Source organism: Prunus dulcis, chromosome 5 (assembly GCF_902201215.1).
Source record: "Prunus dulcis chromosome 5, ALMONDv2, whole genome shotgun sequence".
Taxonomy (NCBI): domain Eukaryota; kingdom Viridiplantae; phylum Streptophyta; class Magnoliopsida; order Rosales; family Rosaceae; genus Prunus; species Prunus dulcis.
Window position 1 is genome coordinate 11,730,906 of NC_047654.1, and position 15,228 is coordinate 11,746,133.

At 40.0% G+C, this 15,228-nt stretch overlaps 6 protein-coding genes across 6 annotated transcripts; 1 reads left to right on the forward strand and 5 right to left on the reverse strand.

The window, feature by feature from the left end:
- Positions 1-311: 311 nt before the first annotated feature.
- LOC117628312 (mavicyanin) lies at positions 312-1,329 on the reverse strand. The gene is made up of 2 exons (XM_034360733.1): positions 900-1,329; positions 312-797 (listed from the first exon to the last, which is right to left on the reverse strand). Exons 1-2 carry the CDS (start codon positions 1,090-1,092, stop codon positions 415-417), a joined length of 576 nt encoding a protein of 191 aa, XP_034216624.1. The 5' UTR covers positions 1,093-1,329; the 3' UTR covers positions 312-414.
- An 878-nt stretch (positions 1,330-2,207) lies between these two features.
- On the reverse strand, positions 2,208-5,883 carry LOC117628545 (molybdate-anion transporter-like). Its single transcript, XM_034361023.1, has 8 exons — positions 5,367-5,883; positions 4,711-4,855; positions 4,459-4,627; positions 3,824-4,094; positions 3,371-3,636; positions 3,059-3,274; positions 2,774-2,882; positions 2,208-2,624 (listed from the first exon to the last, which is right to left on the reverse strand). The coding sequence occupies exons 1-8, from the start codon at positions 5,515-5,517 to the stop codon at positions 2,566-2,568; spliced, it is 1,386 nt and encodes a 461-aa protein (XP_034216914.1). The 5' UTR covers positions 5,518-5,883; the 3' UTR covers positions 2,208-2,565.
- Positions 5,884-6,485: 602 nt separating this feature from the next.
- Positions 6,486-8,132, reverse strand: LOC117627741 (2-keto-3-deoxy-L-rhamnonate aldolase-like). The gene has a single exon (XM_034359970.1). It carries the CDS (start codon positions 7,760-7,762, stop codon positions 6,689-6,691), a length of 1,074 nt encoding a protein of 357 aa, XP_034215861.1. The 5' UTR covers positions 7,763-8,132; the 3' UTR covers positions 6,486-6,688.
- Positions 8,133-8,173: 41 nt separating this feature from the next.
- LOC117627742 (UPF0160 protein) lies at positions 8,174-10,697 on the reverse strand. Its single transcript, XM_034359972.1, has 7 exons — positions 10,409-10,697; positions 10,137-10,283; positions 9,947-10,045; positions 9,487-9,678; positions 9,159-9,278; positions 8,904-8,975; positions 8,174-8,674 (listed from the first exon to the last, which is right to left on the reverse strand). Exons 1-7 carry the CDS (start codon positions 10,640-10,642, stop codon positions 8,450-8,452), a joined length of 1,089 nt encoding a protein of 362 aa, XP_034215863.1. The 5' UTR covers positions 10,643-10,697; the 3' UTR covers positions 8,174-8,449.
- Positions 10,698-11,241: 544 nt separating this feature from the next.
- LOC117628509 lies at positions 11,242-13,124 on the forward strand. The gene is made up of 3 exons (XM_034360985.1): positions 11,242-11,763; positions 12,245-12,617; positions 12,736-13,124. Exons 1-3 carry the CDS (start codon positions 11,377-11,379, stop codon positions 12,936-12,938), a joined length of 963 nt encoding a protein of 320 aa, XP_034216876.1. The 5' UTR covers positions 11,242-11,376; the 3' UTR covers positions 12,939-13,124.
- A 2-nt stretch (positions 13,125-13,126) lies between these two features.
- On the reverse strand, positions 13,127-15,098 carry LOC117628510. The gene is made up of 5 exons (XM_034360986.1): positions 14,641-15,098; positions 14,434-14,513; positions 14,099-14,174; positions 13,762-13,884; positions 13,127-13,664 (listed from the first exon to the last, which is right to left on the reverse strand). The coding sequence occupies exons 1-5, from the start codon at positions 14,974-14,976 to the stop codon at positions 13,533-13,535; spliced, it is 747 nt and encodes a 248-aa protein (XP_034216877.1). The 5' UTR covers positions 14,977-15,098; the 3' UTR covers positions 13,127-13,532.
- Positions 15,099-15,228: the final 130 nt, after the last annotated feature.

The following is a 15,228-nucleotide window of genomic DNA, read 5'->3' on the forward strand; positions in this document are numbered from 1 at the left end:
GGATACTTAATAATTGTATAATCTATACAACTACAACTTCTCACCGCCACGATCACCGGGCAGTGTTCTGTCAGGCTGTCCTTGTACTTTTGACATGGAAACCCATGTTATCTTATCTTCTCTTCTCTTGATAGCAGAAAAAAGGAATTTTAAAATAAAAAGTAACTTTGTAACTTTCTCTTTTAGGTTAAAATGATCCTTCGACTGCCCTCCGAAACTCAAGGGATTCACCAAAAGAAAGTAAGAAAAGCAATGCTAAATCACATATGAACATGATATGCTTCATTATTCAATTGGATTTCCAAAAAGAATTACAATACCAAAAATTCCATATATCAACCAATATGCCAATGTTTATAGAACCATTCATGAGAAGAAGAAAAAAGAATCCAATAACAGCCATGTTGAAGCTGTTCACAGATTGCCACTGAGCAGTGAACATACCACAAATCCAATCACAGCCACCATGAGAACTGGGAAACTTTGTGATGGTGCAGAAGAAGGGGGTGCTGGGATTGTGCCAAAAACTGTGGGGTAAGAAGGTGCAGAATCAGGCAATGCACTAGGGCCATAGGAGGGAGAGTAGGCAGAGCCATTGCCAAAAGAAATATGGAGCTTCTGGTTCTTCTGGCAACGACCCGGTTCACCGCTGGTGAAGTAAAAGTTCCCCAATGAAGTAAAATTGAACAGAGAGTTGCCATTGTTCATGTACAAGATTGGATCTTTGAGGTTGCAGCTGGTGTAGGCTTGTGCTGTGACTTGAACCACTGAATCTTGGCTTGGTGGGTACAAAAACACTGCATTACACAGGAAAAAAGAAACCAATTTTTTTCTTCAGTGGTTTTGAAATGAGAAAACAGAGAGAATAATATTGAAAGAAAGAAACAGAAAACTCTTACATAGAGAATCTCCCATCTTGAATTCATGGGTTTTTGACCATTTGGTGTAGACTTGTGGATTTGTTGAAGTGGGTATGCCCCAAGCATCTAGATCTCCAACTTTGTACTGGTAGCAAAGCACTTTGGATTGTATTAGCATAAGGACTTGCAAAACCAGTAAGAGCTGAAACCTTGGACTTCTAAGATTGGCCATCTTTAACTCCTCTCTCTCACTTCAAACTTTCTCTTTCTCAAATGTAGGAGTGAGTTGGGAGAATCAGTGGATGGGCAAATCTTATTGGCTCGAGGGTGTCTGCACTACATACGGACAACCTGAAGACAAAATTACCAAATACCCCCTCGTTTTGAGCGTGATTGGTACATCTTTTTAGATGGTCAAAGACTCAATATCAAACCAGCTGTGTCAAAACCGGTTAAACATCAAAAGAATAATATAAGGATGGTGGAGGTCTCTGTGGGGAGACTTGGTTTGTTCCTGCAAAGTGGTAAACAATACATAGATACGTACAACTTACAAGTAACTATGGGCTTTGCTGAAAGGGTTGATTTGGAAAACCAATCACATGGCCAATAATTGCACATGCGCAAGTTGCATGTTCATGATTCCTGCATGATTTTAACTTAAAATGGGTAAGTTGAACAACTATGTTAGCATAAGTTGTTTACGTGCTAGTATGATTCTTTAAAATCCATTACAGGATGAGCCACTAATGTTATAAGTGCTCATAAGTTGAAAGGTTGAAAAAGGAGAGTGGGGTTGGAGAAATTTTTTTTGGAATATGATTAGGAAGATGCATTGAGTTAGTTATTGGCTCATCATGTGGAGAAACATGAAAGAACATGAAAGCCTGTCTCCTTTTCACATGGTTTGTCGTCCGGAATTCAGTCAGAGGACACTCGTGGGTAACAGCTACTTGGGGGTTGTCTAATGTTATGTTTTATAAAAAGAAATCCATACAATAATTGAACAAAGAATTACACTCTCATTAATTAACTTCTAATTCTATCTTCCGTCTCCGATGACACCGGTGAGCACCCGTGAGCGTGAGTTTTCCCCCCTCCCCTACCCCTACCCACTTTTGGCAAAAACTTTTATCTTCTGTCTCCAATTAGGAAAACGTTAAACATTCTCTTTATGCCTTTGTGCACTTCGGATTTACAAAAAATTCAAGACTACCAAGGTCAAATTAGAAATGTAAACCAAATTGATATTACACTTCCAAGGTGCTGCCTCTAAGTACGTCCAATAGAAACAAAACAAAAAATGAGAAGTTGAAGGGAAAAAAGGAGAACAAAATGGCCAAGAGGAAGAAAAAAAAAACACACCATTCATAAGTGACTGAAGCATCCTTACATTTTCTAACATCATCCATATGACAACCATATGACAAAATATAGCTGATGCAAGAATGAGTATACAGTGATTGGAAAATACATGAACTACATATAGCAACTAGACTCGTTAGTTAGTCATTTCTTTGTGTTATAGCCACCAGTTGATTGCCCCCGAAACTCCTTCATGCCATGTTTTGAAGTTGGCGTCAATCAGAGACAGCAAACAGAAAACCAAGATGCAGCTCGAACGTTCACATTAGAATAGGTGGCTTGTTTCAAGCATCAAAAAATTTCCAGGTGTCTTTTCTTTTATTGTTATATTCATCATCAATTAGTCATTTAATGGCTCTGCTTCTGTGTCCCTCTCATGTGTTGTCCATTCTTCTGGTTCTACGATGAAACATAACATATTCATTATTAATCATCACCACAGGAAACCAACAAGAAAAAAGGGTGGAATGTAACTGTGATAGTATAACATACAGTCAAAATATATCAATTAATTAGAAAGAAGCAAGGACTACTACAGCAGAACTTACTTGATTTCGGGCCATCAGCAATCACCATAAGCCGCCTCTGCAATACAGCAGCCACAGAGAGGAAAATCGAGCACATACCAAACATGATGGTGATGGGAAATGCATCAACCTTCGAAAAGGAAACAAACCAAATCATTATTTACAGAAAAATGTACAATCATATTTGTATTTCTATGAGAAAGAAACTATTTGATGATACCCTCACAGTTTTTGTTTTTTGTCAAAAGCATGTACTGGTAGGCAGAGCCTCAAACAATCATGAGTAAATGAAACCTAATCACTCACATTGTACAGCACAACGCACACAAAGATGTTGAGAGGAATGCGGAAAAAGTTCATGATGGTGCTTCTTGCCTCCTCTGGGATGTATTGGGACCTCATTTTCATGATGGATGGCCAGAATATGCCCACACAGGCCTCAAATATGCAGAAGCCAATGAGCTGAGTATACCCTGATAATGACATGCTCCCACCTTTCACATTGGAAGGTGCAATGAATAACTGTACAAATTCATAGACATGTTGATAACCATGGTTTAAAAGCAATTCAAATTCATAAATTTGAAGAAGATTGATATATTAAAATTCTTGACATACAGTTGTCACAATGGGAAGCAGAAGCGAAGCCGCAGAGACTACAAATACAATCTGCATATAGCTCTCGACTTTGGGGGATGAAGCTGCCATCAGCCGAGATGCTAAAGAGCTTCCCAACATTGAGGCTAGCATGAATGTTGCAAAAATGAAACCATGTGGAATCTCCTCATCATTTGGGCTCAAAGCAGGAGTCCAGAGGAACACAAAGGTATACATTGAGCCTTCAAATAGGGACTGTATGGCACCAAGCAAAGCAATCTTCTCATCTGCTCCCCAATGGAAAATAATAGAAGAAGAATTTGTGAGAAATGCAAGAGAATAAGGTTAGAGTCATATGAATGTCAGCCCACCTTTATTTAAAGTCTTATATTATCTAATTGGAGAAGTTTATTTTATGGACTTAACCATTAATGAAAAACAGATGATGGAAAGAGAATAAGGTCAGGGATTCACCGGAAGCAATGGCTACAGCAGCACCCCTGAACTGGGTGATCAAGTTCTTGTTTTCTGAAGAGTCTCCATAATTTTCACCCCATGATGCCAATATAATTGCCATGCCAATTGCCAAAAAGCATGCAGCAGCATCAAATGGAGCAACTGGGCCAAATCCCAAAGTATCTACCAGAAGATTCCCAAGTAGCCCAGCTACTATGGCAACTAGACCATTGCCAAGAAAAATAGCCTTAGAGAATGTTAATGAAAGCCACTGCTGCTCAAAGCCCCTCTGCAAAAATTAGGGGACACAAACAGTTAAAGAGCAATTGCATATGTGAAATAATATTGAATTCTAAAATCCCTCGCGTGATAGAACATGGAGAAAGCAATTCAACTGAATGGAATTTAATTTATGACACAATAACTAAATTAACAAAAATATGACCTGAGCCCTTTGGACGCAATAATTGACTGGTTCCAATTTCTACCTTCTACGACGTGCAGAAATATAAACAGTAATATGAGTAGGCTTTCCATACCATCCAAAAGAAGGATAAATTGATCCACAGCTTTTGTAAGACTAACTATAAATTAGAACCTGTCAAGAAAATGAATTCCAGAACTGCAATTAATTAGCAGACCAATCACTGCACCTTATTGTGTTCTGCAACAAGCCAAGACTCAAAAGCTGAAAAAAGTAGAGATGTGGCAATGCCTCCCAATATGCGTCCCAACAGTAAAACCTTGTAGTCAGGAAAATGTTTGGTGAAGCAGCTTAGAATGTAAGTTATGCAGTACGTAATACACGCCCTCTTCCGACCCCTGAAATTGGTGTATCATTATTGAGAATCAATAATATGATCAAGTTTAAGGAAACACAACAACTAATCAACATGAAACCTTACTGTTTGTCAGCTAGAGATCCCACAACTGTCCCAAACAACATGGATGACCCAAACCCAGCAATAAAAAGCTGTCCAATATCCCCCTTGCTGAACCCATACTGGCTGTAGAGGTAGTACACATATGGACCCTGCAACCAATCCCCGGCTATAGCCACAACCAATTTAATCAGATCCAGAATGATAAAACATTTCAAGGATGATTCATAACGAAAAGCAACAATCTACTTCAATTCCAAGCAATTTTCAAATAACATAATATTCTTGACCTTAAATATTTATATTACCATCCATAACCAATGCAATCAAGTGTAGCACTACAATCAAAAGACTCAGACACCATAGCAAAGAGCAGTACATCAATTACAGCACTGATACCATCAACCAACGTAAACAGATAAGGGAGAAGCAACAAGAAATAATTAGAAGGGGTTATAATGACTGGAATATAACTAGATCCATAATCTTGAACAAACAACATGCTTGCTCATTACATAAAATTGCCAATCCAAGAAACTGTATATAGTTGAATCTCTAATTTTAGTCCAACTCGATCTGAATATCCAAATCCAAAAGAAGAGCGACATTGCAGTACATACAGCACAGAATAAAGAAAACCCACATGAGAAATGAGAAAGAAATGACAGATCTAAGCTTACCCATCATGAGAGAGTAGATGAGGAGGTAGTTGTTCTTGAAATCATTGAAAACAGAGGAAGTATGAATGCGATCTTTGTTGTTCTTGCTCAGCTCCAAAGCTGCCACAACCGCAGAGAGAGCCCCAAACAGAAGGAAGTAGAAGAACTCCATTGCTCACTCTCAGCCTCTCACACAAACGAAACAAGCTCGCAGAGAGAGAGAGAGAGAGAGAGAGAGAGAGAGAGAGAGAGAGGAGCAAAAGCAAAGAGAGTGGTAAGGAGTGCTGTTGTGCAAAATGAGCTTAAAAAGGACTGGCTACCAACCCTGAAGTGGACATGGAGCGAAGTTTAGGTGGTGAGAGTGGGATTTGTGAATTGAGAAAAGGCTCTCAAGATTTCCCGGGGATTTCAATTCCCATGAACTCACGCAGACAATGAACTCGCGCAGACACACAGACTGGTTTTTGGTCCGATGGGGGTGATGGTTTTGTTGACTATGTGTTTGCTTATTTTTCTTTTCTTTTCCTTTCTTTTCTATTCTAATTGGGTAAATTGGAAGCCAAGATACAAAAAGTAAGGTTTTCCTGACTTCTCTTTTCCACTATTTTTTTTCTCCTGACTCACGCTACAACACTATTCCCAAAAATTCTCACAGGTGACTGATTTTTAGTTTCTTAATGGCCTCACAGATCAAATTTTAAGTCTCCATCAAGAAACTAAATAAAAGAGTATAACATTGATTAACGGACAAGTTTAATCATCAAATGCAATACATATGTCTCAAAACTCAATCAGAAAACTTGTTGCAATCCTCCTATGATAGTGAGTTAGGCAGGGTGCATTGAATAAATGAATATTTCCACTTCAATTGGTAAATTACCTGCCAAACCTACATGTTCTTGGGGCTTGGTGCATATAATATAAGACAGCTATGAAGACAAAAACATGCATTACACTTTCTTATTCATGACAGCATCGTGGTAACATGTCACATCTCCTCTTTTACTTGGTCGGGGTTTTTTTCCATGTGCCTTGTTTTTTTTAACCAAAAAAAAAAAACAGTCTGCAAACTTGTCATTCAGAAAAAATTTCCATTAATTTTTTTATTAGAAGAAAAATATTCATTATCATTACCATTAATAGCTAAGAAAAATAATATTCATTATATAATTAGGTCGGCAATTTGACCTTTTATTATATGAAAACAGTCCCAGGGGCCCAAACACCACAAGAAAAATAAAAAAGCCCACTCAAATTTACAAGTCCAAGATTCTAAGTTCTGAAGTTTTCTTCAATATTTTTCCTCGCTAAGAAAAAGAAAAAAAAAGAAAAAAGAGTTTTCATCATTCGCTCCAGTACTTCTCATCAGCATCTTTCTCATGCTCCTGCTCATCATCAGAGCCATCCATCAAGTTCATCTTAAACCTCTTCACGTCCTCCAGTGCAGCGCTCCTGAACAGCCCAACATCAACGGCTCCCGACACCATGTGGTATCCGCGTGTCCAGAGATCGCGAGGCGCGTCGTGTGGCATAGCGAAGCCAGCCAAGTAGGCCCCGCCCTGTTTTGGGTCGGACCCCAGCACGGCCATCTCGGCGGTCTCCATCATTTTCCTAACCTTCTTGTTCGCCGGGTCCCACAAGTACCCCATGCTGGCGCTCAGATCCAACGGCCCCATCTGAATGCAGTCAACCCCATCGACGGCCGCGATGTCCCCTGCGTGCTTCACGCCTTCCTCGCTCTCCACCTGGCACATGATCAGCAGCTGATCCTCGTAATTACTCAAATACCCTTCATCGATGCCGTAGCTGGAGGCCCGAACGACGGTGTGGGCCGACCCGCGGACGCCGGCGGGCGGGAAGCGGCAGTAGGAGACGGCCTTCTTGGCGTCCTTGGAAGACTCGATCATGGGAAACATGATGCCTTGTGGGCCCAGATCTAGGGCTTTCTTGGCCCAAGCTGCGGAGGCCTCGGGCAAGCGAAGAATGGCCGGGGTTTGAGCGGCGGCCAAGGCGTGGAGGCAGGGGAGGGCTTGGGAGATGCTGCCATGGCCGTGCTCCATGTCGACGACGACAAAGTCATAGCCGGAGAGGCCGGCGATCTCGGCGAGGGTTGGGGAGAAGGAGAGGAGGAAGAGGCCGTAGAGAGTCTCGCCGTTTTGGAGGCGGGACTTGAGGGTTTGGGGGGAGGGGGAGATGGAGGTGGTGGTGGTGGTGGTGATGGTGGTTGTGGCGGTGGATGTGTGGTCGGAGGAGGAGGTTGATTTGATGGGTGAGGTGGAGGTGGCAGTGAGGTTTAGGGTTTTGAGTGGGGAGAGAGGGAAGGAGATGAGTTTGGTGGATTTTCTGAGAGATAATGTGGGTTTGGTGGCTCTGATGGTGGAGGTGGTGGTGGTGGTGGGGTAAGTCAGTGTGGCCATGGCTGCTGGTTGTGAGTTTTGGGGTCTAGGGAAAAAAGTTGTGATTTTGCTTTTTCACTTCACTGACTAGTAGGATGGAGAGGGAGAGAGAGAGAGAGCTCTATTTCATGACAGATTCACAGAGTCACGTGTGCAGCTGCATAATGGAATCTTGAAAGTGTGGCGGTGTAGCTTGTAAGTTGTACTGTACTGAGCTACAACTTCAATGGCGTCCCGAGGGAGATGGAAAACAAACAGAGCCCAAAACTTACAAAAGAAAGGTTCGAGTTGAAGGAACCAACTTGGCTGGTGATCCAGATTTTGCACTATTAAAACCAAAAGAACCATTTGTTTACATTACATTTCTTTCAACATTAGTTTGCAAAATGATTTGGTGCGGATTTCAAGCATTTAATAATTATAAAAATCGTCTACGAGGCCAAATCAATTTATGCTCAACTGAGAAAATTGCATATTCAAAGTCATTGACAGAACAAATGCATATTCCAGTTTGTGGACTCTGAAATCACTGCATGAATGTTTACTTAACACTTCTGTGGAAACCAAATAGTGAAAATTTCATCGAAGGCGATATCGTAGGAACACAAAACAGGCTAAAGTTTAAGAAATTAGCAAAGATCCAGCTGAAATGCCCAAAATTTACTAATCTGAATTAGTAATCACACCAACGCATGTCAATCTTGTCTATCAAAGCTTCAAACTAGCTTTTGCCATGGCCAGAGCGCCCTCATATGTTTGATTTCCTCCAATAAACCCACTCATGTGGACGAAAACACATCCGGGGATCGCAGCCTCCTTCGAGAGCTCCTCATCCCTAAGTCCTCGCCATTGCGATGCTAGAGGCTTTCGGCTCTCAAATCTATCAGGAGCTACCGCCACCGCTTGAACTCGCCAGTGTTTGCTCCTATCATCCTGCACGTTGTTTTTATTTTGATAATAAAATTAGCGACTCTTCTCAGATAAATTTGCAGACAAATTAGCTACACAACTAAAAGTAACGTCAAGGGGGAAAAACATTACAACAGAAGAAAAGAGACACAAACCACTGCAGACCATAAACAAAACCAAAAAAAAAAAAAAAAAACAGAAAATCATTACAATCCAAGAAAAGATAACAAGGACATGAGATTGATACAAGTACCTGATAGAGAACATATTTTATGGGAGGGTCAATCTTCATCTCTTCTTCAAGTTCAAATAAATGAAGTTTCCACTGTAGGGCATGAAAATATACAGATGTCTCAACTAAGGCCAGATATGGATAACAAATCGCTTAAAAACATTTGAAGATGCAATGAAGAAGTTCTAAAACTAATAGCATCAGCATCAGTTATAAGTGACAGCTTATGCCTAAAGTTATTAAATTGGCAGAAACAATACAGCACTGCATACTTACAGGGCAGAATCGAGTCAAAACCATGATTTCTCCACTAGGATCAACACTCCATCTTGCTAAGAGACACTCCATTACAATAGACCGTGCTGGTAACCATGATTTTGCATGAAAACGAACACTCTGAAATTTGGAAAAAGGGTCATCGAAAAGGGATGTGGAAAAATAAATTCCAATAAAATACAACCTCATTAAAGCATTCCCCTTCTAGTTATGTGCTCAGAGATGTGAAAGAAAATGATTAGATAAAGATGTTTGATGTGAATTTACCAAAATAAATAATAGAGAAAATTCTACATATCTGTTAAGTCTTAATGAAAGAAAGACGCACGCTTAAAAACTCACTGCCAGCCAGTTCCATGGCTCGACAAAAGGCTTCATTCTCCTTCTCAGGTGATTGATCGGGATCTATCCAATCCAAATTCAACTTGCCTACCCTTGAAGACAAGTATGTGTTATTCACATATCTTGGAGGCTGTTCCGTATCGTACTGATTGATCCCATTGTCAACAGCATCAATTGCCTGTTACAAGTAACCAATAATGTTAAAAATACAGTTGGACAAACAAAAATGCATGTCAAATGAATTTTCTGAACATTCAAGAAAGCGAAAAGAGTAACTACAAATAACATTTCAATAAAACTTTGAAGAACAGAAACATCTGCAAAATGTGCATCCTTATAAGGGTTTTTGTCTCTTTTATAACATAAGAGGTTTCTCAGTATCTATGAGTCCATTTGAGTTCAAATTCGAATAGAATGAAAAATAAAGATGCAGAACTTGGTCGTACCTCCATAAAGCTTTTGTAAACAGCCAAGAACAACCGATGCACATCTAGGTGGCCTTCATCAACTTGAAGCTCCTTGGCTATTATTTCCTTCCCAAAATGCTACAACCAGATTTAACACAAGCAAAGTTACACACTTGAAAAGCCCGTAGTTCAAACCCTGAAAAAGAGAGAATCTCGTGAAAGTAAATACCTTGTAAACCAGACCGGCACTACTCAGCTTAGTCTTAAACCCATGGCCAAACACCTCCTCGAACCCCTTCTGGTGATGATCATACCGATCCCTACTAGGTTCATATACACCCCCAACATCAAGCACAGCATCCAGACCCTCCAAAACCTAAAACCCTCAAACAAACAATAACAACGACAATAAGAAATCACAAAGTCCTGCAAGAGCTTCCAATTTCCAATCAAGTAACTTCATTTTGCATCAATTTTCCCAAATGGTGAAGGGTTACAAACCTGGGGGTCACGGGTGCGAACGATTTCGGCGTTGGAGAACTTGTCGGTGAGGCGAATCATGAAGCAGCCGAGGGCTTCGTCGCAGTGGAAGCTGCCATTGTGAGTGCCAACTCGCTTAGCTGAAGTAGCGGTAGCCATGAGAGAGCGAGAGAGGTGAAGGCGCAGGTGATGGTGGTGGCTGGGGAAGACGAATGGTAGCGTGTGCTTAAACCCTCTGCCTACTAGCGGAAGCATGCCTTAGCGGGATTTCAACAGTTGGGCGTTATTTTATTTGCACTATTTATTTTTATTTTTGTTTTGTCATTAATTTTGCTCAGCACTATAGTGTACATAATCATTTTGGAATTTGTAAACTCTTTTTTTCAGAAACTATATTTGTAGAAAAAAAAAATTCAGTACAAAATTATATACTTCCTCAGAAATTTAAATACTAAATATCCTTTTGGGAGGGAATTATTGTTTGAGTGTATTCAACTTTTTTTTTAAGTACAAGTGATAATCTAAAGATGTTTCTCACACACACTACTACGGTGTCATGAATTTTCAAACCTGAAGTTATTAGTCTGCAAATTAATGCCCTTTTTAACTAGGTTAGACCCGTTAACATAGTCACTTTCATTTTAGAAAATTTTATGTTAAATCATTCATCCTCAATATTGTTGGTATAGAAAATGAAAAGAAAAAACATCTTAAATTTCATCTCTCAATATCGTTGGTATTGAAAATGAATATGAATATTTAAAAAAAGATAAACAAAGTTCTTAAATTTTAAACAAGAGGTCATTTGAAAGATAATATAACAATATAGCTTAATTGCTTGAAAGAAATAAAGGGGGGAAAAAAAAAAGTTCAGGGTGAGATAAGATATTTTTTGGGCGTAGCCCTTGCAAATGGAAATTGGGGTGAGTATCTTCCTCAAACAAAACATGAAATAGGATAACAAAATCCTCCAAAAATCAGTGATCACCATGCCCTTAACCATCAATCTCACTTGGGTTTCCTCCACAATCCCCATATCTCTCCTCCCAAGAGAACTCATCACAGCATCAAAAACCTGCTCTACAATCTTTCACAGAGCTTCTTCTCCTTCAACATCTCGTCCCCTCATAGTCAAATGCACGAGAAGCACCTCTGGAGAGAGCGGTAGCTTGAAGGACGCACTGAGTGGCATTGTGGGAGAGCAAGTAGAGGAGCTCTTGAAAAGAGAAGAGAACAGGGATTTGCTTGATGGGTTGGAAAAGGCATCTCAAAGGGTAGAGATGGCTAAGAGAGAGCTGGCTGAGATTGAGAAACAAGAACTTGAGGCAAAGCGTGTGAGAGATTATATTAACCAACTTGAAAGCAGGGCTTCTGAGGTTCTCATTCTTCCCAATTCCCATTTTTTATATGCTTTGCTGGGTTTGTTTCTGAGTTGGGTTTTGGTTTTAGATGCCTCTTCTACTTCCTTGAAGTGAAAAACTTACAAATTTGGGATCTTTATGTATATAAATTAATGTTTTCCTAATTTTGTATACTATTCCTGTGGTTGATGTGTGGAAATTGTCAGTTTTATTTGATGTTTAGATAATTGGTTGTTCTGTAACAAATTAAATCTGCTCTATGAGAAGAATTGTGTTCATTTGATTCCTTCTTCTGTTGTTGAGACATTTTATGTTGCTGTTTACAGTTTGTTTTCTGTGAATTCCATATAGCATGATATTGCTTGCACATGGTTGTTCATGAAACGAGTTAATTTTGTTCAAATATAATGACAAGTTATGTGTTCAGTTTATTTGTTATTTTGTTGTTTTGGCATTTGTTGCTGCCACTGATAATAGACTGTTGCGTGCATTAAAGATTGCAGAATGTCAAAAGGAGATATTAGAAGCAAAAGCCATGGTTGAAGAAGCTGAGCGTGCCCTCTCACAAGATGGGGATCAACTTGGAGATGGATATGGATTTTCAGAGACTGGAAATGGGGAAATTGACAAGGATAAAGAGAGATGGCAATCCATAAAAGCAGCTTCTATTTCTGCCCTTGTCGGCACCTTTGCTGGATTGCCCTTCTCCTTCACTCAGGTGTCCAGCAGTTCAGAGCTGATACTCCCTCTGGCAATCACATTTGTTAGCTGTGCACTATTTGGAGTTACCTTTCGATATGCAGTTCGAAGAGACTTGGATGATGTTCATCTTAAGACAGGAGCACCTGCAGCTTTCGGCGTTGTCAAAGGTACTAATTACACCACTATGCAGAACAATTGAAATCTTCAAGCATATCAAACAGTTTTGAAATATGACACCGCATGCATAGTTTTGCCTTGAAATGAAAATGTATTTGCCTTTTGCAGGTCTTGCTACACTGGATGGTGGACAACCTCTTGAGCTAAATGCTGGTAGCTTCTTATCACATGCTTTTGATGGTGCACTGTATGTATCTCAGAGTCTTTTTGTTTTTCTTTCTGCTGCTATTGCCCTGGATTATTGTTTTAAGGCAAGGCTCTTGAGTCCTTTTCCTATCAAGAATCCCGTATCAGGATCCAATTCTAGATGATGTTCTAGTTAAGTAAAGGTGTTCATACTTAGGAGAAATGCAATTTCTTTGTATCAGACTTGCAGAATGTTTGCTGAACACAGTTCTCAATGGTTCTGGTACCCACTTCCAATCACAAAAATACTCATTCAAAAGTGGGCTTTACGTCAAATGTCAATAAAAATAAAAATGTCTATTTCTTGGTAATGTTACTGTGCTTCATTTTCATTCCTCAAATAAAACAACCCAATTAATATATAAAAAACCATGGCCCTTAGCCAACCAGAGTCGAAAATGAAAAAGCCATCCAGAATGTGCGACATGCTAAAAGGACCTATACATAACAAATTCATTTCGATGGTCTGCAAACCGATTCTACATTCTACATTCTTCATGTGAAAGCATCATATGCTAATTCATAACAGTGTGCAGCCAGTAATATCGGACAATTATGGTATCCCTCTCGACTCTCCCTTGTGCGCTGAGCTTGCAGTCGTGGTCATCTTTACTTTAGTAAAAGACAATATCAACATTCACTACATTTTTGTCTGGGCACAAAAGCCACTTTCTGCAATTCAAATTGCTTGCCTGCAACTCCGACGACGGTCTGACCTTCTAGTGTTTGCTTCTTTCATCATCATCCCAATCTTCATTCGAGTGTTCATGATCTTGTAAAGGCTTCTTGGGAACTCCCCACCTCCCAATCTCTTCGCTGGATGGCAGGTTCTTATTTTCTCTTTTCCTCCCCTTCAGATTATATTAAAGTGATTAAAGCTGTTGGCAGATAAGAACAAAAACTATCCAGCATATCTAAAAACTTACAAGGACCCTAAGTAGTTAATACCTCCTCAGAGGTCCCTTCATGCCCAGTCAGATCTTTCTTTCTACTCGTGAATGATGTATGCTTTGCAGCCTCGCTAAACAATTGAAAGCACTGAAGATCTCCATTTTTAATACTGGCTTCCAGCTGCAAGGGAGAAAATGTGGAATCACAAGAATAAGGTTACATGATATACAAACAATTGAATGAACTCACAATCAAAACCCCTCGAAACCATAGCTCTAAACCTTGCCCCCAGCAACCCACCAACAACAAGATACTGCATTCGGGCGTATAGTTTCTCCATGTTAGCAATATATTTCCTTTACTGGGTATAAAGAAGTACTGAGAGGACTTATACCTGGACATGAATAATGCATAGAACAATGCTAGCAATAGGCAGCCAGCTCTCCTCAGGAGACAATGACAAATTCGACCTGATAAACCATGGGAAGTCAAGCAATTACATTAGTACCTAGAACTACATATATAAATCAAAACCCATACAAAATCTTCTGCATAGGATTATCACTATTACAAATCATTGAGCTCAATCATTTGTTGGTGACTGGTATGAGACAAACTTTCCTCATTGTCCACAAAATAAAAAACAATAAGCACAATAAGCTCTCAAGTAGTTCAATTGCCACAGAACATGTAAGCATTCAATTAAGAGTAAGAGAATGAGAATGAAACCTGAGGTAGGGAACCAAGTAGACAAGCGCATACACCGCATAACGCCTTTTCCCGGTATCCAGAAAGGCAAAAATCCAACTCTGCCAAAATTATTCATTCCAACTCAACAAAAATTACAACAAAACCAATCAATAAAAAGTTTAAAACACATAAACAAAAACTTCAATAATTCACACCCAAGAAAAAAGAAAAAAAAGTGTTTTTTACCAGCCAATTGAAGTAGGGAATGAAGCTAACGACGCCCATGACTGCAAACCTGGCATCGGTAGAATCCATAGGCGAACCGCCGCCGCCATCGTCCTCTGGAGTAGTGACCGGAAGCACCAGAGAAGAGAGCATGCAGGCGCCGATGGCTGCAGCAAACGGTGCGTCGTTTGAGAACTCCGCTCTGCACGTTCTGTATCTGGTGCCGATCTTCTTCCTCGTGTTTGGGGATTTGTTGCTTTTGGAAAGGAAAGAGGGTTTGAGGTTGCAGAGCTGAGAGGGATGAGGCGGTGGTGGTTTCAGACGGTGGATAGTAGAAGAGAAGTGGATTGAAACCATGGTTTTGGCTTGGGGTCGTCAGAGCTTACTGCACCATTTGCATAGCTCAGCTGAGTTCGATCACCTCGAGTCTCGCGCGTTTTGGGAAAGAGAAACTAATCGACGGCGTTTTTTCAAAAGGAAAAAGAAAAGAAAAGAAAAGAGAGAAAATATCGTTTACTAATTCCTCTCAAACGACACGCCGTTTGCGTGGACTTTGCCTGCTATAGCTTTCCGTTAATTCTTTGTTAATTTGAAAAGGGTATAGTTTTT